This window comes from Zonotrichia albicollis, chromosome W, assembly GCF_047830755.1.
Source record: "Zonotrichia albicollis isolate bZonAlb1 chromosome W, bZonAlb1.hap1, whole genome shotgun sequence".
Taxonomy (NCBI): domain Eukaryota; kingdom Metazoa; phylum Chordata; class Aves; order Passeriformes; family Passerellidae; genus Zonotrichia; species Zonotrichia albicollis.
In genome coordinates, this window is record NC_133859.1 from 2,341,321 (window position 1) to 2,368,214 (window position 26,894).

General features: G+C 37.8%; 1 protein-coding gene across 4 annotated transcripts; it reads right to left on the minus strand.

Moving 5' to 3' along the window:
• Nucleotides 1-567: 567 nt before the first annotated feature.
• Nucleotides 568-24,104, minus strand: LOC141726843 (mesoderm induction early response protein 3-like). 4 transcript variants are annotated; one of them, XM_074531953.1, is made up of 13 exons: nucleotides 23,969-24,104; nucleotides 23,234-23,258; nucleotides 21,615-21,763; nucleotides 17,079-17,213; nucleotides 15,478-15,598; nucleotides 13,233-13,318; nucleotides 12,974-13,046; nucleotides 10,683-10,834; nucleotides 10,164-10,245; nucleotides 6,920-7,014; nucleotides 4,792-4,919; nucleotides 4,464-4,609; nucleotides 568-4,364 (listed from the first exon to the last, which is right to left on the minus strand). In XM_074531953.1, the coding sequence occupies exons 1-13, from the start codon at nucleotides 23,975-23,977 to the stop codon at nucleotides 3,904-3,906; spliced, it is 1,662 nt and encodes a 553-aa protein (XP_074388054.1). In that variant the 5' UTR covers nucleotides 23,978-24,104; the 3' UTR covers nucleotides 568-3,903. The 4 variants fall into 4 exon arrangements, with proteins under 4 accessions (XP_074388054.1, XP_074388055.1, XP_074388053.1 ...); XM_074531954.1 differs by having other exon boundaries at nucleotides 21,615-21,743; nucleotides 23,969-24,098; XM_074531952.1 differs by lacking the exon at nucleotides 23,969-24,104 and adding an exon at nucleotides 23,513-23,956 and having other exon boundaries at nucleotides 6,920-7,011.
• Nucleotides 24,105-26,894: the final 2,790 nt, after the last annotated feature.

Genomic DNA, 26,894 nt, shown 5'->3' on the forward strand with positions numbered 1-26,894 from the left:
TTCTGAAACAACCTCATAGACATTTGGGCCAAAGAACATAGCACTGAGTGGGCGTATCACATTCCCTATCATGCACCAGCCTCTAAAAACATTGAACAACATAATGGACTGTTAAAGATGACACTGAGAGCAATGGCTGGTGGGACCTTCATACACTGGAATATACATTTAACAAAAGGCATCTGGATAGTCAACACCAGAGGATCTGCCAAGCAGGCTGTCCCTGCCCAATCAAAACTTTTATGTACTGTAGAAGGGGATAGTTCCTGTAGTGCACATTAAAAACAAGCTGGGGAAAACAGTCTGGGTTATTCCTGCACGTACGTAGCTGTCATCTGGGGTTAAACCACACCACCTCCTACACTGTTTCCTCTCCCCTGCATTGTATTTTCAGCAGACATCTGTTAAGTTGAAGGCCCCTGCAAGAACAAAGGGTAATTAATGTATGTGAGACTTCTCCCAACTGCTTATAGAGTGGTAGTGTGCACTTCAGGAGGACCCAGAGTATCTTAAAATGTGTTCAGAGGTATTGCTGTGTATTTCTGGAAAGAAAGTCGCTAACCAAGCTTTTCATATATCTGCATCACAAATAAAGAAAAGTTCCCAGACATTTATTTCTGGAATTGTACACCAGGTATTAAAGTACAACAAATAGAAAATAATGCTAAAAAAAATAAAAATCAGTGTTTATGTACAAATATTAAAACCAATGCAACAATAGCGAATTCCTCTTGAACATCTGATATTAAATTCATGTCCCAATTGTCACGAAATTTGTTGTTATGCACAAGGTACTTTGAATAACTGGAATCTGCTTTATTCAGAGGACTATAACCATACCTTCTGTATTTTACAATTGATAGTATTTTCTTTCTTCCAACGAAAAATAGGAATAAAAAAATAGTAACCTTGTCATTATTTTATAAATTACTGTATTTAGTTTCCCATCTGTAGACAATGTGCTTGTAAGTGCTGGGCAAATAGTGTCCCTGTTGGTCAGTTTATACATTAGTTTACATTCAAAGTAGAAATACTTACCTAAAGACTTTGGTTAAATTAAGTACTATCATTATGTTCTACTTGATCTGAAGTTTTCGTACATTTTTGATCCTCAATTTTAAAAGTTAAAAACAGGAAACAATTACACAATTCATTGACCTAATAGTACACAATTTAGTACTTTGACCATGGCAAGAGGAAAACTAAACCTTTAAAAACCTAACATGAGAAGATGACAGATGAGTAACCAAAGTAAAAGTATTGCTAGAATCACAGCACCAAGTTACACTTCTAAATGAATCAGCTATCCCCTTCGGATTCCCTGTACATTAAAAGGATACATCTACCAACACTGCATTTTCCCGTTATGGATTTTTGGTTTGTTTGCATGAAAAACAAGTATAGCAGAAGACAAAGAATTCATCACAGTTTGTTATAAGAATTGTGCTTCACCATCAAACAACCAAGGCAATATAATTTCTTCATATGGTTGCAATTCAGTTGTTTTCATGCTGACTTTCAAAAGACAATTCTTTTAATAAAAAGTAACAAGTTCTCCATTTTAAACGTTTCAAATGAGAGAAAAATAATTAAGTCCAGCTTCTAAATGAAAAATTCAATAAATAGCTCTCTTACATGGATAAAGTTATCGTGGTACAAATTTATGAATGTCACATCAAGCATGCACAAAAATGTTACTATACACACAAGTAGTCAGAAAATATTGAAATAGATATCTAAAAAGATATGAACAATTACATATTTACAAATTCTTGCAAATTATTGCCTCATTTTAACATGGAATTAAAAGTAAACAATAACAGCTAGCTAGCCAACAAGCTAAATAAGATCAACATTTAAAAATCTATTAGACTAGCTGAAATTAATTTTTCTCCCATAATTTTCTGAATTTTGGTCAAAAGTCTTTATTAAATAACTAAAGTGTCCATTCAACTTGCTGACAACCCAAGTCTTAGACAAGTATTTGTCTACATTAAGAGCCCAGCAATGCATAGATAAATTTAATATATTACAGCATCAGCTAATGAGAATGGGCAGGTTCATTTAAACACAACTGTTATAAACATTCAGTCATCTTTGTGTAATGATTTTTATACAGACCAGCCACTCACTGTAAACCCATAGACCTGAATGTATAACAATGAAGGATTATGATCAGTATTTTACAAAATTACATAAAATATGTTGATTCATAAAGAAAAACAAGGTACACAGTTCAGCAAAAAACACAGCAGCAAGACGCTGACAACTTGGCCAAAAATGTCAGAATACAACACAGGGCCAAGTCTATCCATTATTTATTGTGTACTTACTAGAATTCCATATTTCAGATGCATAAGATAAGAACTGATTACAAAATTATCTTTACTTTTGTCCACTGTGATAAACTAATTTGTTTTAATATGATAAATGTGCTATTGCATAAATGCTTTACTCTTCATTGCAGTGCTGTAAAGAAAACTCCATACACTGCATCCATAACTCAGGATGTCAATGCAATTCACAGTAAGCATAATAAATACCCTCTTCCCTTTCAAATATTAAGGTCACTACTTTCTAATTACTCAGCATAACCTTGAAGCAACTAGTACAAATATCAACAATTCAAGCCTAATCACTTCAACAATCAAAACAAGTTTGTGGCAATTAAATTTGTAATATGATCAATGCAAAGAAAAAGTATGGAGGGAAAGGGGCAATCCTACTGATGTTCTCCCACAAGAATTAGAGCTAACTTTTTAACGAAAACTTAATGAATGGCTAAATTGCACTCAATGGTCAAAATAAAAATCTATTGAGTTTAAATAGTTGCTTTTATGGGAGACATTTTTACTCATCCTTTTCTATTTGATCAAAAGTAGTGAAGTGCTATTTTTGAGCTAATGACTTGCTAAACAAATAAATGCAATCCACACTGAAGAAAAACTTTCAAATACATACTTCAAGGTTCTACTACTTCTATATAAACTAGATAGACCCTCAAAACTGTAACACATTGAACCGCAGTGCTCCAAACAATTTGTCTTCTAAAATACAGACTGTTTAGTGGTAAATCCTAAGGTGTGCAGACTGTAGCTTTATACATCAGCTGTCTTAGGAAAGTTAAGTTACACAGATGCATTAATCTTTAAAGTTGTGGACAAAACTAATTTGAATACAATAGCCTAAAATATATCTGTTTAAGCCAGTAAGTTTAAAGTACACAGATACCTCTGGCAGCATAATTACTTCTGTGTATGGTAGCCACAGCCTATAATTTTGCAACAGCCTCCAAGTGTAGGTCTTCATAATTTATTCATGCTATGTCCCTTGTGCTAGCTTCCACCAAGATGAAATTGCTGGGTTTTTTTAAACTGAAGTGCTCTAGTTTAGTATCACATGAGAGAAGGTTCCATTTAAAAAACATCCTTGTATGTTTGTGCAGTTTAAGTTAAAGAAATCCATCCCTGCCTTTATAAGAAAAAAAAAAAAGAAAATAAAATGCTACATTGAGCAGAGATCAGGAACGGTACCTGTAAACACTGTTATTACACTGCATCCATTATGGCAAAAGTAACTTTGACTAAAAAGCCACTCTGATCAGTTCAGAATTTCTGTGCTGGTTTTGAAATGGTGGCCTCTCTCTACAGGCTTTAAAATAAATATGAAGCAGACCCTAAAGCTGAACCACAGAGTTCTCTTAGTTCCAAACTCTGCCAAACATTTACACAATTATGGACTGAAAAAAGAAATTACTCTTGGTAAATCAAGATATAGTTCTATACATAAAAAGACATCACTGATGTCAAAGTTCAAACTTCCAGTGAAAGATTAAGCAAACCTGATAGTTCCCATCAAGTTTACTACTACTGCATAAAGTACCCATTCTTTAGTTTTCCACAGTCATTCTGAGTGAAGGGCAGTATGTTGGTGAAGAGTATGGGTATTTATAAAACCATTTGTCTCATTTGCAGATAGACTGCTGAAGTCAGCCACTGAAACAGCCATTTTGGCACTGGCAATATGGTGTGTGTGGTTCTCAAAGTCCACACCAAGGTTATTTACAGAGACATCATTCATGAAAGATTCTGGGACAGCAATTCCCATTTTCAGTCTCTTTGCAGGTCTTTCTGTCTCCTCACTGCACATGTTCCCTGGGTTTAACTCCGAGTGATAAAAGCCAGTCTCAAATAAATTAAAACAATCATTTTCACCACTGCTAGGCAAGTTAAGCAATTCTTCTGTTCCAACAGGCACATGGTTAACTACCGGTGCTCGGGGTAAGCTGTCCATAGGAGGGAAGGCATCATCCAGGCAGTTCACAGCCGAAGGGTGACAGACTGTAGCTACAGTGTTTGTCAGTGCTGGAAAACAGATGAACATAAAATGTAAATGAAACAGTTGTTTATATAGTTACAACAAAAAGTTTGTGGGTTTCCTTTGGTTTTTTTCCCTTGATTTACCTGTCAAATCATTGGCAGTGATAGAGTTCAGAATGCTTAGCTGTTGATCAGGAATACTTTCTGTTCGAGTATTAGATGTTAAGGCTGAAGAATGTACTGCTCCACCAAGAGCTTCTGCTTCATCTACCAAACGATCCATGTAGTCCCTTTAAGAATATGGCATTCATAATAGGTTATTTAACAGGAAAACAAGGCCTAAAAATGATGATGAATTTATTCTCAGTTGTCATAGCCACTGAAGCTTTACACTGCAATGATGGGAAGAAAAACTTATCTTTTACATTTACAATTTGCAACAGAAAACATATTCCAGGGACATTTTACTTACGTAACTCCAGGATGATGGTTATACCTCTTCTTTCCAAATCTTGTTTGCTGAGCAAAGTAATCATAACGTTCTGACTTTTTCCACATGTAATAGAAAGCCACACACTCAGCAACTGTTCTGGTTCTTACCTAAAAGAAGGCAAGAAGAATTGACAAGATAAATGCAAAGCATTATGTTTTGTTATCTCCCCAGTCCCTATATTCCTGCAATATTGTCCCTTTTACTGTTCTAGTATCTGTAACAAACAAATTAAATCAGATGACCTGAAATAGAGATCTAGAGTTTTAAATTTCTTTACCGAGAAGGTGGTCAAACACTGGAATGGGCTTCCTAGAGAGGTGGTCGATGCCTCAGCATGTCATTGTTTAAGAGGCATTTGGACAATTCCCTTAGAAACATGCTGGAACTTTTGGCAAGCCATGAAGCGGTCAAGCAGTCGGACTAGATGATCGTTGTAGGTCCCATCCAACTGAAACAGTATATTCTATTCTAAATAATTACTACATCTGTTCTATTGTATGCATTATTGTTGTTCAGGTTTGGTTTTTTAAACTAGACTGAAATTGTATCTACATCTGAAGCATTAAAATTCATAACTTACATAGCAATTTTTTAAACTATGGGACAGACTCTGTTAAGAAGCAAAACACTAAGCAACTGAATGACCCAACAGAAGTGAAGCAGAAAAGACATTGGGTATTTGGAAAATTCTGGTCCATAGTGACAGACCAACTCATTTGCTTCGTAGCACTTTGGAAAAAAATATTTTAAAATTATTTATTTGTATCGCTGGTGAATTACTGTTTACGCGTAAGGTCCATTTAAAAATTGAACCCCCCAGATATTTAGCATTGGACAGGTTAAGCTAAGTGTTGAACAGGATTAACTGACTGTTGTTGAACAGCAACCACAACCCTATAAAGTTTACCTGAAATACAACAAAAGCACCAGTCTCCTAAAGAAAAGACTTGTGGTTTAACCCCCACCAGCAACTAAGCACTGCAGAGCTGCTTGCTCACTTCCCCCGTCCAGTGGGATGGGGGGGGAAGAATTAGAAGGGCAAAAGTGAGAAAACTCATGGGTTGAGATAAAGACAGTTTACTAATTTAAAAAAAAAATGCTAAAAAAGAGGAAAATAAAACCCAAGAAATACAAGCAATGCATAAAAACCCAACTGCTCACCATCAACCAATTGATGCCCAGCCAGTTCTCAAGCCACAGCAGCCCCCACCCACCAATCTTCACCCCCCAGTTTGATTACGAGCAGGATGTCATTTGGTCTGGAACACCCCCCCTGTTAGTTGGAGTCAGCTGTCCCAGCTGTGCCCCCTCCCAACTCCTTGTGCACACCCAGCCTCCTCACTGGCAGGATAGTCTGAGGAGAAATGGATAGACTCTACATAAGCTCTGCTCAGCAATAACTAAAACATTAGTGTCTTATCAACACTGTTTCCAGCACAAGTCCAAAGCATAGCCCATACTAGCTACTATAAAAAAATTAACTCTATCCCAGTCACAACCAGTATGAAACCTCAAGGTGGTATCAAAACATACAGGACATGTACAGAAAATTTGGAAACACACATACTGGTAACTGTACCAAATGGTACATTTACTTAATAAAAAAAAAAGCCCAATTCCTAATCTTCAGGCACAGAGGAGTTAATCAGAAGCAATTCAGATCAAGATTAGAACTCCTTTGTTGGTCAGAAACCAGAGTACTGATGGATGACTACACTTTCTGAGAACGCAAAGAGCTAAGCCCGTTTCCATAGAATTACATCTTCTGAGTGACAAAAATAATTAAAGATGTATTTTCCCCTCTCACAGACATGGTATGAAAATAATACACCTCTAGGAGAGGCAGACATTTAATCTAAATTTTAACATAAATGCATATATGGAAGCAATATCAACATGAGTTGATTTCAAAGATAATATGACTCATGTTGCAACACCTACTTTTCTAATGGCATCAAAGGCAAAATCAGCATGGAATCACCAAGTTGGTTTTAATATGTTGGCTCTTATTTCACTCTTTTGCATAACTTCTGAAAAAGCATTGCTTTCACAAACATTCAGCATCATATAATCTACCAATACTTCCATTTAACTGTAAAATACTAACCTTGTTTTTCTGTATGAGATGGAAGTCTTTCCCATAAATCAGAAGTGCATGTTCAAAGCTTCTGCATTCTTCTTCTGTCCATGCTGTCATCTCTTCTAGACAATTGCAAAAGTAGCATGATAAACTTATTTTCACTCACTAATCTTTGTGTTGCTAATGCCTGAACATCCAAACACACTCTAAAAAAAATGCAACCGTTTAATTATTTTGACCCATGTTCTTTCCTCTAATGTAAAGATATCCTACCTGAAATCTAGTATTCCTGCTTATAAAGACTCATAAAAGAGTCTAATCTGATTACTGAAGTATTTCACCCTGGAGGGCAAAGGACATTCAAAAGACTTTATTTGTTATTTCTTAGGAAGTTTGTCATTAAAAAAACCCCAAGATTTGTTAACATCATTATTTTTCTGAATATTCCTTCTTGCATCAGATACAAACAGTGACGGTTGGAACAAAAGAGTGAAGGAACAACCTCTGACTTTTTAAAGACAGAAGTGAATTTTAGCTTCACAAACAAAACAAAACACACTACAAAGGAATAAAAGCTTTAAAACAAAGTAGCTCAAACTATTTGAGTAGGTCAGTTTTGTCTCAAGTATTGTTGCTTCCCTATCTTGATTTTGGCTTTGTGTCTATATATAATAAAGGAGGGATATTTCAGGCATCTTACATTCATAGTAGTGATCTGGTTAGTTGTCATTTAAAGCCAATGAGGGTGGAGAACAAAAACCAACCAACAATCATATCTCAAAGCATTTCTGGAAGCAGACACTGGAACAAAGACCTTGCTCCTTTCAGATGAAAGTGATAATCATTCCACTACAAGTCCATTAATTTTGTACTCCTTACTACAGAATTCTCAAGCTTCAAAGAGGAGATCCACATGTAAAGTCTCACTGTTATGAAATTATCTTGGGAGATGTAGATTTTCAATGCATATTGAGAATAGCAGTGAACTTCAGTGGGTATAGATAATTGCACAATGATTATTCTAAGAGACAGGCATCAACAGTATTATCATCCTGTACCATTTTTAATGAGGATATAAACCCCATCTGACTTGGGGCCTGGGAGAAGATGAGCACTAGTCCTTAAGACAGAATTTGGGTCTCCGACACACAATCTCTCACAAAAGAGCTTTCTGAAACACTGCTCTGATAGTCCTTATTGTTCCCTTCACTTTGATCTTCGATACTTAAGCTTTCAGAGTACCTAACTCAGAAATATTCAATTTCCCCCTGGATTCAGGTCTGAGTAAGGAATGTCTGCCAGAATACAAACTTATACCAGGGCTCATAGGCCATTTCTGCTTTATGGAACATGTGTCAAACTACAGGACAAATAACTCTTTGCTAAATTATACACTGATTTTTATTTAAGGGAATAAAAAAGTTAGGGACAAACAAAATTGTTTTCCACTGTAAACTCAAGCAAAACTCTCCACACTCAACCATAGATCTAGATTATACAGTAGAACAAAGTATAGGGTTGGCATAGCACAATGTTAGCACAGTGATGAAGAGTGGGGCTCACTCATATTATCAGCTATGTTCTGATTCTCGTATAAATGTCATTAGTTTATAATTGATCATTATCTCAAAAAGGTACTGTAATGTGGGGGAGAACTGCCTTATGGGAGCAAAATTGCAACTCCCCCCCTTCTCCTTCGTCTGTATCATTCTTAAAATCAAAAATCAAAAAAAAAAAGGAAAAAAGAAGGAAAGGAAAGATGCAAAATTTGATCCTGCAACCTTTATACAAATTGCAAACTTCTCTAGCAGACATCTCCATCTGATCAACAGTCAGATTATACCTAATCTGAGTTATATACCTAGTGGGAATTATTGAAAAACATCTGAAAGACAACGCAGTCATCAATCACAGACATCGTGGCCAGCACAGCTTCATGAGAGGAAAGTCCTGCTTATCAAATCTGATTTCCTTTTATGACAAGGTTACCCACCTAGTTGATCAAAGGAAGCCACTTGATATAATCTTTTTTTGATTCCATCAAGCTTCTGATACTCTCTCCCATGATCCTCCTGAACAAAATGTCCAGCCCACAGCTGGATAAACATGTAATGCGATGGGTGAGCAACTGGCTCATGGTTGAGTGCAAAGGGTTATAGTGAATGGGGTGTCATCAGACTGGCCACCTGCCACTAATGGGGTTCCACAGGGCTCCATTTTAGGCCCTATGCTCTTCAACACCTTCATTAATGACTTGGAGACAGGACTGGAAGGGATGCTAAGTAAGTTTGCAGATGATACAAAACTGTAAGGAGCTGTTGACTCCTTTGAGGGCAGAAAGGCCCTGCAGAGAGACCTTGACCAATTAGAGAACTGGGCAATCACCAACCATATCAAATTCAACAAGGGCAAGTCCTGGAATGTGCACCTGGGATGGGGCAACCCTGGATGTATGGACAGACTGGGGAATGAGATGCTGGAAAGCAGTGCTGCGGAAAGGGACCTGCAGGTCCTGGTCAATGGCAAGTTGAATATGAGTCAGCAGTGCCCTGGCAGCCAGGAGGACCAACTGTGTCCTGGAGTGCATCAGGCACAGCATTGCCAGCCAGTCAAAGTGAGGTGATTGTCCCAATCTGCTCTGCACTGGGGTGGCCTCACCTCGAGTCCTGGGGACAGTTATGGGCACCACAATATAAGAAAGATATAAAGCTATTAGAGAGTGTCCAAAGGAGATCAACAAAGATGGTGAAGGGCCTTGAGGGAAGCCGTATGAGGAACAGCTGAGGTCACTTGGCTTGTTCAGCCTGGAGAAGAGGAGACTGAGGTCAGATCTCATTGCAGTCTACAACTTCTTTGTGAGGGGAAGAGGAGAGGGAGGTAGTGATCTCTTTTCTGGTGACCAGTGACAGAACCCAAGGGAATGGTCTGAAGTTGTTATCAGGGGAGGTCTGGGCTGGATATTAGGAAAAGGTTCTTCACCCAGAGGGTGGTCAGGCCCTGGAACAGGCTCCCGAGGGAATGCTCATGGCCCCACGGCTGCCAGAACTCAAGGAGCATTTGGTTGGATTTTTGGGGTGTCCTGTGTAGGGCCAGGAGTTGGACTTTGATGATCCTTGTGGGTCTCTTCCAATTCAGCATATTCTATGATTCTATGAGTAATCTGTGCTAAAGACATCATGGAAAGGGATGTGCTTATTAATCTGAATCTTACTCATGTGTTTTCTACTCCCTCAAAAGACATATTTCTTAAAAAGCAGATACTCTCTCTTACCCTGAGATGCCTTTCCATTTGAGCAGTATCTCTCAGTTGCCTCTTTAACATTATGGCTACTTTTGAGTAGTTCATATAGTGCCTATAAAATAGAAGTAGTCTTTAGAAAGAGTTAAAGTTTCCAAATAACCTATATAAATTTCTGAAACAAGCCTTTCAGTGAACATATCTAATGTAAAAAGAGGTTATATCTTTATACAGGATGAAAATGTTCAAATAATCAAAAGCAAAACCATCCAAATATTAAGGCAAGGTTTAATTAAGGAAATGTAAAATATTATATGCAATAATTAGAAAAGCAGGATTTGTCAACATCATGCCAATTTGAAACATCATAGATCACACTGCCAACATTCAAATACTCAATTTTAAGCACAGGTTTAAAACTACAAATAAGATCCTGACCCCAGTAGCATCCAATTAAAAAAAATATTACTGCCTTTATAATACAAGGCAGAGAAAGAGAACACATTATTTACAAAGCAATGTGCCACAAATGGAACAGGATATAAAATATACTTGTTCATTGTCACGTGTATGTAGTCCTTCAGGAATTCTGCCAATCATATTTTCATTTCCTGCTCTTAAGGAGGTTTCAAAAAGGTATTCTTTAACTTTATGTTCTGAGATCACATCAGGTTTCCAAAGTAAATGGTCTTCATTTTCATAGGCTGTTAAAACAGAATTAATTTATGGCAAGTGTGACACTTTTAAGGCTAGAACATAAAAGGCTATTTCACAAAGAACAGGAATACAGAAGTAATAAAATCAAGCACTGTCATGCCACTTTCAAATTGCAGCTCATTTTTTCCCCAAAAAGCTTTAGTTTAGAGAGAGACTGCAGTGTGGTATGGTGAAGAGATTCAGATTCCATGAGGATGAGATAAGGGACTGGCTCTTGAGAAAATCTCTACAGAGGACCACGTTGTTGACAGGTAGATGATTCAAGTCAAAATATGCATATATATTAATCTTAATATAAAAAAACTAGCAAAACCACTCTGTTTTATTCAGATGTTTACAAGAAATAAGCTATAGTTTACAATAAAAAGTGTACTTTAAAATTTCAAATACTGCATATAAATTAAAAAAAAGAGGTGGCAGCTAACTGGTCATTTTCAACTAAAATTTGCTAAAACTTACTTAGCAGAATGGAAATCTAGGTCTAAATGTGGTAATTTCTTTTAGCATTCACTAACAACTGAATGTTGTTATCAACTATTTTACAAGCAATCAGGATGTATAGTCCTCCTTCATAGTATACTGAAATCATATGTGCACCTCTTAAGTAGCTTATTTGAAATATATTGGAAATATTCAAGAGTTGGCCTGAACCCTTGTCTATGCACACACACATTTAAACTCTAGATTAAACTAAATCCTTTACTCTGATCAATAGATGTGCTTACACATAATGCTTTATGTACTCTCTTGGCAATATAAATTAGAGTTATTAAATTCTAACACACCCAAGTATAATGGCAGTTCCACTAGAAGAGATGAAGAAGATTCTCAAATGTCTCATATAACTGCAGGAAAGAATATTAAGCTAAGATGAAGAATAAAATTGCATCTCCTCCTAAAGTTCTGTTATGACTTAAGAACACTGAAAGTTTTCAAACAGACATATTACAAGTGTAAGGTTTATAGAAGAGCAGAATTGCTTTCTAGCACAATTTCAGTACCTGGGACTTCACAGCAGAAATATAAGCCCCTGTTTGCCATCACAAGCTCTTCAGGAAGTACAAAAGAGGCTTCTACAGAATCTTCCACCCTCTCCAAGCATTGCTGAGCTCAGCTTCAATCTCTATTATCAACCAAGACAACCCAACACTTTTCTCTGGAATCCATACCTGATATTCTCAAGAGGAACTCCTCAGGCTCTCCCATCTGGGAGACCTCTTTGCTCCTGGCTATGCCACTGAACAATACTCTCTCTGGTTCTCTCTTGCACCAGCTTGTTCCAGAGAAAGTTGTCAGATTAATGCGTTCCTGATCGTTCTCTGGTTATTGGCCCTTCTCTAGTTCTTGACCAAGGAGAAGTCAAGATGTGTAAATAGTAAAAGGACTATTCAGATAAAACTGGTTTTCACTCTTCTGTTTCTTACAACCAGTAAGCATCATGCCCAAATCACAGAAAATAGAAAACTTCCATAGATTTCTTAAGCAACACAAGAGATGTTAATTTGCTAATGCTTCCAGCTAGTGAAGGTTTCTAAAGGTACCATATAAAACTCTACTAAATAAAGTTATTTCTTCTACTTTGGCACAATTTCAGTTTTTAACCTAAATTTACACAGCAATAACATCATACTTAAAACATTTTTTTTTTTAAGACAAGGTATATTGAGATCTACATCTTCTACTCATGCTATGGAAAATTCAAATAGTTCATTGCTTTGTTTTTCATAACCATTTTGTAACCCACAGTGCTGTACTTGCTAAAAAAGAAGCAAAGAAAAATACTGAAGATCTTCAATGCAAACTTACATGTTCATAGCCCAGTTATGATATCCTGATGAAAATATTTACTTCTTGACCCAGTTTGTTGCCTCCTAATATTGCTAGATACTTCAGAATTATCACTGTAACCCACCCTCCTATGTCTTCTCAAAAATATTCTCTCAAAGTTGTAGAGTCACACTTTTAAGATATAATTATGTGGTTGTATTACTTCAGTTGACTAGGGGTTTTTTGGTTGGTTGGTTTGGTTTTTTTAACTAAGTCATTGAATTTATCTTATAAATTTCAATAACATTTTCCCATCAGCTGCTATATATAAATATAAGTACTAAAACAGAATAACTTACCCTTTTCATTATTACTGTATCTGCCGAGGTAAGGTGGAATTTCAGCCTGATACTGTAAACCAACCTTTATTTCCTGAAGATGTAACAAAAATCATAAGGGTATTAATATTCTGTGCATGGAAGCATTACAAAGTCCATTAACATGGGATTTTGCAGATAAGTTCAGAATTAAGGTACTATTTTAGATATGTACTATAAATTTTAATGCCTTTTTTAAAGTTTTCTTAACTATTTATTTTTCTTAAGATATAGTTATTACCTTTCTCAAATCTTCAGATGAATTACCATTGTCTGCCTCTATGTCTTCACCATCTGATTCCTTATCTCCATCACACGTAGTGTTTGCTTCAGACACAAATAAGTTGGCTTTAGCTAGGAAGAATTTTCAGTTCAAACACAGATATTCTTTACTTTTTAAAGGAGCCCTGCTTTTATTCTGGAAGACACTCATCACCAGTCTGTTGCTCTACATTTCTATCAGACTAGAATGAAGTCAGAAAGCATTGGTGCTTGCATATTGCAGAACTGAAACATTTACCATTATTGCAACTAAGACAATATTTCTAACAGTCAAAAGGAAATTAGATCATTTTTCTTCATTGATTTTCTTCAATAAATGCTTACACCTTATAGAAAAGGTATGAGAAAAACAGAAAACTTCCAGGGCTATTACTTAACCATGGGTAATCACAAAGAAAGTTGAAGGTAAGTCTATTACCTACTGAAGCCTTTCATCTGAAGTTTTAATTGACATTCAAAACATTCCTTTAAACAAGGCTACCTCAGCAAGGACTAAAGATATAGTACATATACAGGAAACAGATTAAGCAAAAGAGAACAAAAGACTGCTTACTCCTCTGAAATATTTTTTTCCTTAGGAGGAAATACAGCAGAGCACTCCAAGTAATTCAAATACAGTACTCCACAGAGTAACTCATATTTTAGAACTTGGAACTCTGTGGTTCTGGGTTCTTAAGTAATTATATTTTTTTTATTTTATCCCCAGCAGAATGGAATCTATAGTTCTGATAAGAGCTATTACATATTCTCAACTTTCAGTAATAACATGTTCATAAATAGGGTTTTAATTTTAGCTTCATCACAACTAAATAGAATCGTCAACATCAAAGACAATATCCAAGATGGTAGACGGAGGCTCCTCTTCTGTAGTCGTTACTAGAATCACCAGACTATCTCTTTTTGCTGTTAGAAAGAGGCAAGAAGCTAACATGAATGCATGAAACAGCAATATGCCTGGATAATAATATGCAATTACTTTTTCCAATGAATCCAAATTTAAGAAAATGGCCTGTGTTAAACATGTTTATCTTAAAATTGAATGTTATTTTAAGATAAATGGACAGGGATGAGCAAAAAAAAAAAGAGGGAACTGTCAACAGCACAGAAAACTGACATTCCCCTCGCTGACATGGTGGATATTTGATGCTAAAATGCCCAATCAAAAGTTCTAATAGAGAAAGAGCAACATTCTGATAGAAAAACCACAATAGCTGAAAGCAAAGATGACTGTTTCTTAATCCTGAGTAAAATGAAGGGGCTAATAATTCTTTCAATAAAGTTGCCACACTTTCAGTGTCATAATCATTAATAGTTCACAAGCAATGCTTAAGTGCCAGCAAGATTGGGGTTTGCTTAAAAAATTATAATGCCCTTTTTTAAAGTTTTTTATATCTCTCTCAAAAATGCCTTACATTACACAATCAGCAGCATGCAAAGGGCTACAATTGCTGATGATTGAGACAGCACGTGCCCTTTATCATCCCCTTTCTCTAGAGGGATGAAGTTCCCCGGGAAAATGTCAAAATACTTGCCAAATTAAAATTGTGATAAAAATCCTCCACACTGTCTATTGCAGTTCATTTGTTCCCTGGTGTACTCGAGTTGGAGCAATGAGGAATATCTTGTCAAGGTTGGATAATTGAACCAATGGTTCTTGGATCTTTCCCATAATAGTTCCATGGGTAGTGAAATTTTGGTGGTCATGGGTTCATAGGCCCCATTCCATATAAAAACACGGGCTCATGAACTCCTATGGAAAATCATTGAATATGTGAAGGGAAATAATCACAAAGAAACCAAATTCCAGTTCACATCCATAGGCTGAATAGAGGAGTCACTGGCTTAAAAGTATCAGCAAAAATTTTAGTAGAGAAACACTAATTTAAAAGAACAGGTTACATATTATTGCCTTTCACCAATGCACAGAAAATTACCAAGAGTGTTTCTTGACACACATTAACTATTACTTATGAAAAGCTACTGTAGTTTTAGAAAAATTGTGCTTGTGCTTTGAGCACCATATTAAATATAGGTCTTTTAGGTAATCAATAATACCAACCAAAGACAATATTCATGTACAACATCCTGCAAAGCACTGTTTCTCAATCCCACTCCTCAATTCTGATATTTTAAACTAGAAAGCTATATAGTTTATAATATATGGTAAGACTTTATGAGTACTAATATAAAATTAGGTTTCCTACATCTTAATGGCCGAGGAAAGAAGTCAGTAGCCTCATGTGAAGTAACTGATGGCGTCAAGTCATCAGCAGAGGACTGTGTTTCTTCATCATCACCTGACAAGAGGTCTTTAGCTATTTCCTCCTGTATCATTAAAATAAAAAAAACCCAAAACTTCAGACAGACTATTAAATATAAACTGGTGAGCATTTAGATTCAGCAAATTGTAAGTCTCATTTATTAAAATGAATTATTTTACCATAAGCAATTTTAGTAGACTGTTAACTATTAAAAAGCTAATCCACTCCTAATTCTCAAAACAAATATAACCATTCATTTCAGAGTTGAACACGGAGGTTTATTTCCCCCTAGTCTTCTATTAAAATAAATGCACAAGTAGTAACCCCTACATGCATCAAATCTCAGATGCTCATCCAACTGCTTTAAATTAAAAAAGTGAGTGGAAACATTTTAAATTCTGTCATTCTTTACATCAGATACTCCTTAAATTCGGGGGGGGGGGTCTAATGGGTGAACAAACAAAAACTCAAACCAAAAGCCAGGCACTTTCATAGATTTTTTTCTGAGAAGAATTACAGATAACTGACAAAAGATAATAAAGTGGGGGGGGCGGAGGGCAAGAACATGCCTCCTCCACTACCAGACATGCTTGAGCCCCTCTATAGTGATTAGGGAGGCAAAGAACTGTCTTAGACAAGAAGCCAAGTACATTTCTGTAGCCTCAACACAATGGTGACTCCTAATGAGAATCAGATGTGCAAAGCCATCATTATACTATACTTTCTGTGGAGTTCATAATTTCATCATACATATGGAAATTAAAAAAAAAAAAGACATGTACTTACTGCCTACAGATTTTATAATACAAACTACTAGTTGCATGTCTTATAGCCAACAATCAGATTCATCTCAGAATTCAAAGTTAGCCTGTGAATCATAAAAACTGTAGTTTTGTGTTTCTATATTCAACAATGCGATACATTATAGTAATTGCACAGAAAACAATCTCTCTCACCCCCCAAATATGAGATTTTTTTATAAATTATATGCATTTGAAAGAAACATTCCAAAGCACCCAGTAGTGCACTTTTCAAGTAATCCACAAATGTTTGATACATGACATGTATGTTTGAAGCCAGAATTATTATTTCTGGGCATTGCATACATTAAAATAAAATACAGAAATTGTCAGAAAAAAAATCCCACTTCTATAAAATAAAAAAAAAATCTATTTAAAGTTCTCTGAATGTGTTTTAGAAGAACCACTACCTTATTCATTTCTCAGTTGTAATAATATAATGCCACTAAAGTTGCTATGCATTTGTGTGATAATTATAATTAAATCCAGATACTAAATATCTTTGAAAAAGAATTAAAAGTACAATCACAAAATCATTTAGGTTGGAAAAGACCTTTAAGGTCATTGAGTCCAACCATAAACCTAACACTGTCAAGTCCACCACTAGTACAGTAACTCTTAATTGTATGCTGAAATTGACAAAGATACGTATTTCATAACATCAAGAGACAGTGAAATATAAGTTAAGTTCACACGGAATTCTACTTTTAAACTGTAATACAGGGGAAAACAGTTCTGACTTACTTTATCTAGAGTCATATCTGGAAGCTCATCTGCAAGTTCACTTGGAGAGCTATCCACACTGGAACCAGCCATAACTGGAATTGTGGGTTCATAGCCATAAAATGCCAGCAAATCTTCCAACGGCATGCTTCCTTCCTAATACAAGATTTACAAACATTTCAACATATTGCCAAATACTTGTAAACAGTTCAGGCCTAAAAGGACAAGACATATTTTGAAAAACAAAAGTAAAAAACAAACAAGAAAAATTTAATTGAAAGCAGGAATCTTGATTAAAAATCTAAAATATTTTCAAGCACGAGACTGAAATAATTCATAACTGTGTCTCTTAGCATATAATGAAGTCACATTAAACTATTGAAGAAAACCATTTAGTGGATGAAACTAAAGAGTAATTATTAAAAATTTGCTCCTTATCTGATTCACACTGTAGAACATGATTTGCCTATATTTCTTCAAGACAGAAGATAGACTAGGAACATTAAGAATGCCCTTACAAGAAATGCAGAAAAACCTGAAAAATTTAGTCCTACATAGTTACAGCTGCAAAGTGTCCAAAACACCACAGAAATAAACCAATGTAGCAATCTTTTATCCCTCCTTTCCATCTTCTGCACAATACATTTTATAATTACTGTAGAGAAGGTGGTGTAGTTTAAGCCCAAGCAGTAACTGAGTACCACACAGCTACTCACTCACTCCTCCCCAGTGTGGAGATGAGAAATGAAATGGTAAAAGTGAGAAAGAAACTCATGAGTTGAGATAGACAGTCTAATCTTTAAAAATAAACTTTTTTTTTTTTTTTAATGCAAGGAAAATAGGAGAAAAATGAAACACAACAAGACAAAGAAAGAGGTATATAAAACCCAAGAAAGATAAATAATCCAAATGAAAACAATTGCTTACCACCAACCAACTGATGCCCAGCTAATCCCAGAGCAGTAGCTTCCCACCACCATTCAGCCGCTTGGCTTGTTTGATCATGGCATACATTTAACATTCATGGATAACCTCTGCAATAGCATTAAGTCAAGTCGACCTCTCAATCATGAGCCCATTTGTATGCTACATCCCTTCCTATATATCCTGATGTGCCATGGGCCCATCAAGCTATAAATAGGTCACCCTTCTGTTCCCAGTCCAGATCCACCTGAGTCACTTCAATCCCAGCAGCCTGATCCACCTGCTTATTGTTTCAATGTTCTTCAGTGGCCTGACTCTTGAGTACATGAGCATCTACGTGACATACCTTCACAACCAGGTTCTCTGCCCAAGCAGCAATATCTTGCCACAATGCAGCAGCCCAGATGGGTTTACCTCTGCACTGCCAGTTATCCTGCTTCCATCGTTGCAACCACCCCCACAGGGCATTTACCACCATCCCCGAGTCAGTGCAGAGATAAAAGTACTGGCCATTTTTCTTGTTCAGCAATATTTGTAGCCAGCTGGATGGCTTTCACCTCTGCAAACTGACTCGATTCACCTTCTCCTTCAGCAGTTTCCACAACTTGTTATATAGGACTCCACATGGCAGCTTTCCAACTTTGATGTTTTCCTACAACATGACAGGATCCATCTGTAAACAGGGCATATTGCTTTTTATTTTCTGGTAGTTTATTATATAGTGGAGACTCTTGAGCCCGAGTCACCTCCTTTGGCAACACTGAAGTTCTGACCAGTTCACAATCACTTTTAGAATTCCTGGGCGGTTGGGGTTTCTCATTCAAACCCACTGTATGATCAGTGCAACCCACTTACTCCATGTAGCATCAGTTGCATGATGTGTAAAGAGGACCCTGCCTTTGAACATCCAGCCCAACACAGGAAATTGAGGTGCCAAAAGGAGCTGTGCATCAGTACCAACTACTTCTGAAGCTGCTTGAACTCCTTCATATACTGCTAATATTTCTTTTTGAGGCTGCCTCTTCTGATTTGCTCTCCTGCTCCCTGTTAGGAGAAGCTTCTTCATCTCTTACTAAACAAGTTGACTCTGCTTCCATTGTTTCTGCCTCTTTGGAATAGCCAGGGCATCTTTTTCTTTCCCCCCCATATATTCTATCACTTCATCAGGATTCCGCACTTCTTCAGGAGTGAAGTTTCAGACCATTGGAGGTGTAAACCTTTCTAGACACCTGTTCATATTCTCCCATATACATGCCTTGCCACTCATAACCACACTGCTAAAGGTCCTGGGTCATATTCCTAAATAGCTTGTTAACTTCATGAAAAGCTGAAGTAATATTCCTAAGAAATACAAATAGAAGCATTTAGACTACTCAAGGATGTTCAAGATACTAAAGAGTTATTGTAACAAGGGAGAAAACATGACAAAAGGTGGTGGTGAAGGTGCCATTCTGTATTACCTCCACAAAAAAAAAAATCTCTCAGAGGAAGAAGTATAATTGTTGTCTCCATGAGATGGCACCTGAAGTACATTAATCTTTAGTACAGAGCCCAAATACCAGATTAAGCTCAAGGCCAGTATTTTAATGATAAATCTTGCAGGTAAAACATCACTAAGCACTACAGAGCAGTAGCAAACTGCAAAATCCAACACCAATCTTGAACACGTACAGCAAAAAAAGAGAGGATGGCATAGACCAGACAAGCTAATGTCAAGAACAGAAAAATCAATATAATGACCAGCAAATGTTAACAGATGTAAATTCTTCCTAATGTTATGGTCAAATCTGTTAACTCAAACCATTTGTGCCCTGTTGTGTCTTAACCCTGGATGGCAACTAAACACTACAGAGCCGCTCCCTCCCTCCCCCATGGGATGGGGGGAAGAGAATTGGATAAGTGAAAAAGAAACTTGTGTGTTAAAATAAAGACAGTTTAATGTTTAATAAGACAGAATATTTTTTTTAATTGTAAGGAAAAGAAAAAATAAAAAGAGGGGGGAAGTAAAACCCAAGAAACACAAGTTGTCCAAATGAAAACAATTGCTCACCATGAACTGACCAATGCCCAGCCAGTCCCTGAGCAGCAGGGCAGTGTGAGAAACAGAAAAGACCTTGGCTCTGTGTAAGCTTTGTTCCGCAATAACTACATCAGTGTGTTATCAACACTGTTTAAGCACAAATCCAAAGCATAGCCCCATACTAATTACTAGCAAGAAAATTAACTCTCCCAGACAAGACCAGTACAGAAAGTAATAGGAGAAAACCAGCTAATCATACAGAAGCAAAAATCAAGAGAAAGGCTTAGTTTATAACTTCTTTTTTCCAACAGCTTTTGATCAAACTATTTGACTAAATATCATCATACATGCAGCCTAACACATTTAATAAAACAAACTCTGGAAATTTTCTTTAGTTACCTGATTCAAGTTATGAAATAATTAGGAATATTTTCCAATAATTTATACCTTTAAAAGTTATATTACCTTAAAAATTTTCTTGTTGAACTTATACACTGATTAAGCTACTTGTTTTCTTTAATCAACTAAGGTCTTAGTCCTGCAAAGATTTTTCACAATGGGTAAATGCAAATTCATGTACAAGTCTTTCAAGGATTGGGACATAAAGTACTAAAGTATTTAAGATGAGTGGCTCTCAGTTCTTTTTCCTTATTTTATAGAAGCAATAAGATAATTTTGTGGAGTACCAACTCCATTTCAACCATCAGACTTGCAAGCTGCTTTGCTATTATAATTGCAAGTTCATAATTAGCAAAAATATAACTGTAAAAGGTAGCAAGGCAAAACCAAAACAAACAAAACCCCCAGAAGTTAAGAAAATTTGTTTTTAAATGGACTACAAAAGCACAGCCTCCTATTTAATGCTAAAAATTACACTGGAAGTCTGTTGATCAAAATCTGCAGTTATGCTGAGTGGTGTAAGTGGGTCACTGAATGGTAATGCAAGCAGCATCAGTTTCTGGCTATTTAGCATTCAGCAGGCATTTAAAATGGGTGATGCACTGACACAGATGAACAAAAGGTAGAAACAGAAAAAACATGTAATTAAAGAATGTAAAAAGGAATAGGAAAAGCCAAGGAGCACACTGGTTATTTTGTACACCCAGCAAATGCCAAACTGATGAAACTGAGATACAGAACTACAATTTATGTAGCAAATGAACGTGAAAAATGTGTAAAACGGGACTGCGCTTCCAGATTGGAAAACCAAAATCTGACCAACAGAATGAAACACAGCTAGCTGTCACTTAATGTACAATTGAAATTTATTTCCAACTTATAAAACTTAGAAGTGACAAGTGATATTAGATAATAAGACTTTAAAATCTGCTTCAGTAATTTCTTTTCCAAAGTGAAAAAGTTATTAAATGAAAAAGACCAATCTGAACTTAACACTAATAACTTTGAGAAGCTAATGTCAGCCTTTTTGTGAAGAAGCACTGCTACGCCCTAACCAAACCTGATATTTTTTTCTTTAAAAGAAAAAAACAACTCCAAAGGTACTTTGCAGAAAATTGTATTATGCTATACAAACTAAAGAACAGGTTGAGTGTTGTCTTCACTAAAAAGCTACAACATATATGGACATTTAGGAGAGAGCAAGTCACTCTTACCTTTTCTAAATCTTCAATTTCAGAGCTGAAATTTTTGTTTTCTTCCATCATTTCCTCCTCTTCATCAAGAGTTCGTTCATCATCATAATCATGTACCAGCATTTCAGCAGAAGGGTCAAAGTCATGATCCTCAGAGGATAAAGAGCCAACTATCAAAAAACCCTAATTTGAGTAATTTTTTTTTTCTATACCAACATATGAAATTACAACACAGAAAAAAATAAGGTTGCATGAGTCTTTACATACATAGTTAGAACTCTCAATGGAATAAATGGAACAAATTGTTAACTACCTGACAAATTCAACTATTTTAGCTGGCCTTCCCTTTTTGTATTGTAATAGGTGCAGTTTTCTCTCTTGCAGTATAGAGTACTTGGGAAAAGTATCTAAACTACTGAAACAAAGTTTCAGAAAGTACAATAACAAATTAATATTTTACTGAATAAAAGCTTGTTTTAAAGATCCTGGAAATCATCATTAAAGTATAACATCCACATGTCACAAGATTTCAGATGCTGCAAGACACTGATTTATAGACTCAGATTCCATTTATATTATTTTTATGGTAACTAGCATAGCTTTTTACTGATTAACAGCTAACTTAGGTTGCAAACCAGTTTCCTAACAACAGCAAAATAAGCAGCAAGACTCACTTCAGATTAGTCTCACAGATGAGATCTTTTATTAAAAATAATTTAATTCTTAGTAATTGATCTAAAAGAGAACAAACATAGCAGTTTCAAGAAATATAGAGGGAAATATACCAGAAATAACAAAACATTTCTAATAGATCACAGTAACAAGTCATTATGACAGCTCTGTGGTCCAACAGACACTTTTTCATTACCCAAGAGGATACTCATAAGTCATAAAAAAGTACTGTTGTTATTTTGAATGCATTTGTTAGAAAGCACTATATTCAACAAGTTTTTAAGATGCAAATATTCTGTACAGCATTGTCAGTGTTCTACAATGAAAATTACTGAAATGCAGGGTTGTTTTGTTTTTCAGTGTTCACTTTCTTAAGACTGTCATGATGGAGGAAAAAACAGACTAGGATATTTCTCTTTTACCCCTGGTTTCCCCTTCTAGTTCTTACATACTAGAGCTCAGCCAGTGCCAAGAGCAGGTACACAGAAGCAAATGCATTTCCCAAATATTGTTCAGGAGTAGCCCTGCTGATGTTAAATAGGCTTCCTTGTGTAAATATTCCAAAGAACCTTAACAGAAGTTAAAACCTTAACAATTACATATCATTATAATTTAAAATGTTTTCTGATATTATCAAGAAATCAAAAATTTACACAACCCTGCAATTAGCAGCAGCAGAAGTGATCTCTCTCCAGGCTACATGGCTTTACTGAGATGCTGTCTTAAAAATACTACAAAATTTTATTTTCATCTTGGCTTCTGAGCAGCCAATTACTAACTGTGACCAGAGGTAAAGGAAGAACTCCCCAGAGCACACCTTCTCTTAAAAATCAGGCAGGCAGTTAGTTACATGAAGTATTAGGACAGCTACGAGGCAACAGAAGGTAAGTTAGGGAAGGAGGAGGAAGGAGAGAACAGCATGTAGGCAGCAGGCTAGGTACTGGGGCAGAAGGTGGGTAAAGACGAACCTGGGCTCGAACTCCCAAAGGAAGCCTGCAGGGAGAGAAGAGAGTGAGGTGAGACACGGGCTCCATCCAACCCAGCAACAGGTAGGGAGTCTCCATTTCATGCCCCCTCCCATCCCTTCCCCCCCCAGACCTGTTCCCTTCCTCCGCCAGCCCCCGCCCTACTAGCCCCTCCATCGTGTTCACCCTCTCCTATCCCTCCTTCTCTCGCTCGTTCCCTGCCTGTCTCTCTCTTTTTTTCCTCCTCCCCTAGCAAAAGTCCCCCAAGGAGCCTCGCCTGACCCGACACTCCCACTCCTTCCGACCCCGGTGGAACATGACAGTGGCAGGCAGAGAGAGGCGGACTAGCAGCCTCTTCCCTGCTGCCAGGCCAGGGCTCGCTTCTCCTTCCTCCCGCCAAGGGTTTCTCCACTGTCCGCGCTGCGGCGGCAGCGCCACTGGCCCGTTCTGCGCCCTCCGTGGCTCGGTGCGGCGACCGCGCGCCTGACCACGGCTTGTCGGCCGCCCGCGGGCGGCGAACTCTGGACCCGCGCTGCGCGGCACCCGCCGTGCGGCCTAGTTGCGCAGGCTCCCAGTGCCCAGGCGTTGCAGGTCGCCTCGCTGGCCACTCCGCGTCACCGAGCCGTCCCAGAAGCGTCTTAAGGGGATGGTGAGGCGGGTGAAGAAGGCCCGCCAGCAGCGGGACCCCGCAGGGAACCAGCCGAATTCCGACACCCCCAACCCGCTTTCCCCACTCACCTCCGCCATATTGGGACGATCGAGCTGAGCAATAGCGTTGCGCCGAGTGCCCGGATGAGGCCGCTAAGCCAATGGCAGCAGCCGAGTTCTAGCCGAAGATAGGCAGGAAGCAAAGAAACGGAGAGATCAGCAGGACTTAACTGGGGCGGAGGTGGTCGTGTCGGGACCCCGCCTCCAGCGGCGCCGCGGCCTCCCGCCCCGGCTAGCGAAGGCGCTCTGTCTGCCCGGCCTGGAGAGGGCGCTGGACGCCCGCCGCGGAGCTTAGGCTTGAGGGGCACGGACCCGGCTGCTGTCCTTGCCTCGCCTCGCCGCCCGCCCGGGGAAGCCTCGGCCAGCAGAAGTTGCTCGTCACTGGGGGAGGTGAGCGGGAGTCCCTAGGGCCCTGAGGCCGCCTGGAGCCAAGGTACCTCGGACGTCCCCTCGTTTGGGCGCCATGCCGCGCCTGTCTGAATCAGCTTGTCTGTGACTGCTGCGACTTGCAGTCCTGTTCCGGGGCCGGGGATACTGTGCGGAAACATTACTTTGCGGCCAATTAATACCCGGGTTTGTGACCTACTCTTCACTCCGTATTGAGCCTCTTCCTAAGTGCTGGTGTGGAGTAGTTATGCTAACACCTTGCATCCTAAGTGTCTGAAGCAGAAAACAAAATGTCAAAGCCTACAAACCTTGCTGTTGTTGATTGCCTGCTGTGGGTTAAATAGCGAAAGTGAAATTTACTTTGCAGTGGATATTGTATCTAAAAGTTGAAGTGTTTTATGTACAATGGAATATCTATTCCATTTTTAGTGTTTATTTTTTTGTCCCAGTACACAGAAGTGGGAATTTGGCCGTTTTCAACTTGATCCCAGGCTATAAAGATTCATGCTTTTAACTTTAGAATCACATGTTTCTGCCTTTGGCCAAAATGCCATCTGCCATACTTGCTATATAGAATATTGATCTACTGGAGGAATGGTGTACATCACAGTGACACTCAGTTGCAATAATGCCCCAGACTGTGTCCCATCCTGAGAATTTGGGAGGCTAAAGGCTGTATCCTGAAGTGACCAGTTTGTAAACTGGGTTTGCAGACAGTGCAGAAATTCCAAGCTAGTTTAGGTACTTAATTAATGAAGCTCCATACTATTTAATTTATTCTCTTGTTGCTCTGAGAAACAGAGTAAATTGACTAGTGTCATGTGCTGCACTGCTGAGTCTAGTCTACTTCCAACTGTCCAAACAACACAGCAGCCTATGATGTAGACATACCTGCTCTTGATATACCTAGCGGTAAGATGTTTGCAACATAAAAATCCCAAGACTTTGCAGAAACATATTTTTTTAGGAAAGTTCTCACAATCACAAGCAGCTCCAGAAGTACCTTGTTCTCTGATCTCTGATCTGTCTGCCTTTTTCCCAAGTTGTATACACAGATGAGAGTTGTCAGGTAAAAATTATCAGCAGCAGACAGGCTATGTCAGAGCGCACTGCAGGTGCTCGAAAAATAAGGAAGATTTAATACTTTCCACCTTTGATCTGGAATACCATTACAACCCACTAATGTTCCTCAGCACTTTTCAGTTTTGTTCCCTCCAGACAGAGGAAACTCAGTTCCTATCCCTGTTCCCTTGAAGCCTCAGCTCTGGCAAGGCAAAATAGCTTTCTATGAACACAGAATGTGTAACACAGACACAGACCTGTTCATGTAATTGACATAATAGCACATAAGGTCAAGCAGGAAGAATCTCCAATTCAGGGAAGTACCTATTTGCTACTATATGCATTTTCTCAATAGGAATTCTCCCTGATTTGGATGCAATTAGCTATTTCCTAACTTATGGAGTAGTTTACTTCACAGTCTTTCAACTATTTAATGTGATTAAGTCTTTTAGTTCTGTGCAATTTTACAGAGAAATCTTTTGCTGGTAATTTGACACTTTAAAATTTCTATCAGATTTAGATCAAAGGAAAGTTTTTGTTTATAATTCAGACCACTTTGACAAATTAATGTGAACTCATAGCTCTACCACAGAAGGTCATTAGGTGTGTTACAGGGCTGTTGTATAAGTTGCATCAAGAATTCTGAAAAAAAACTACAGCACTCAGAGTTGTAATTGTCAGGAAAATTAATCCACAAAGACCAGAAGTTTATGTCCAAAAAGGAGACAGAGGAGTCCTGTAACCTTATTCTAATAAAAGGTGAGGTCATGGGGCAATTCCCATGTGGTCTCTCAAATTGTTAGAGGACACAGCCTCCTTTTTATCTTAACTTCCCAGTCACGTTTCCCTCTCTTTCCCCATTGGCTGAGGTACTTGAGAGGTACAGGCTTCCCTAATCTCCTAATTTGAACCCCCTTTTCTAATGTGCATCCCTCCCCCCCCCCCTTTTCATTTTTCTCATGTCTGTTCTTTCTCTCTAAATCCAGGGATTTAGCACAGCCTTGGGTAAGTAACAGTCTGTGTCAATTAGTGGGATTTCTCTGGAATTTATTGTTCCCCCCATTGCTTCTTTTACCTATCAATATCTGGCTTTATCTACCAGCAGACCCACAGTTTGTTTGTAAAGACACCTCCTTCTAATTTCTTTCAATCCCTCCTCTTCTTATTTTCTCAATAATTATCTTTAAAACCTTCAGTTATCAGTGACTTAATTTTCTGGTTTTGGGTCTTTTCTGGTTTTGCAATTATTTGCAGCGACATCATTTTATGTCCTTTAGTAGCCATTTCTGGATCAGTAGGCACAGCTACTACCTGCATCCCCTTGATCACGTGTTGAATAAGTTGTACTAAGCAAAGGATCATGCATGGTAAAAATATGAGAGTTGCTATAGCACATAAGAAGAAAAAAAGCATTCATTTAACCCACAGTCCACCAGATAACCAGCAAAATGTCCCATTCCCATCCTTTCCATGTTTGGACTGGTACATGAGCTAACTTTCTTATTCC

Excerpts from the sequence above, each read along its gene's own strand:
- LOC141726843 (XM_074531950.1), bottom strand. The coding sequence starts at position 23,548 with ATGTTCCACCGGGGTCGGAAGGAGTGGGAGTGTCGG. Across the intron at positions 10,246-10,682 it reads ATACACGTGACAATGAACAA|GCACTATATGAACTACTCAA; the intron begins GTATATTTTATA and ends TCTATTTTATAG. Across the intron at positions 7,015-10,163 it reads AAATGGAAAGGCATCTCAGG|AAGAGATGACAGCATGGACA; the intron begins GTAAGAGAGAGT and ends GCAATTGTCTAG.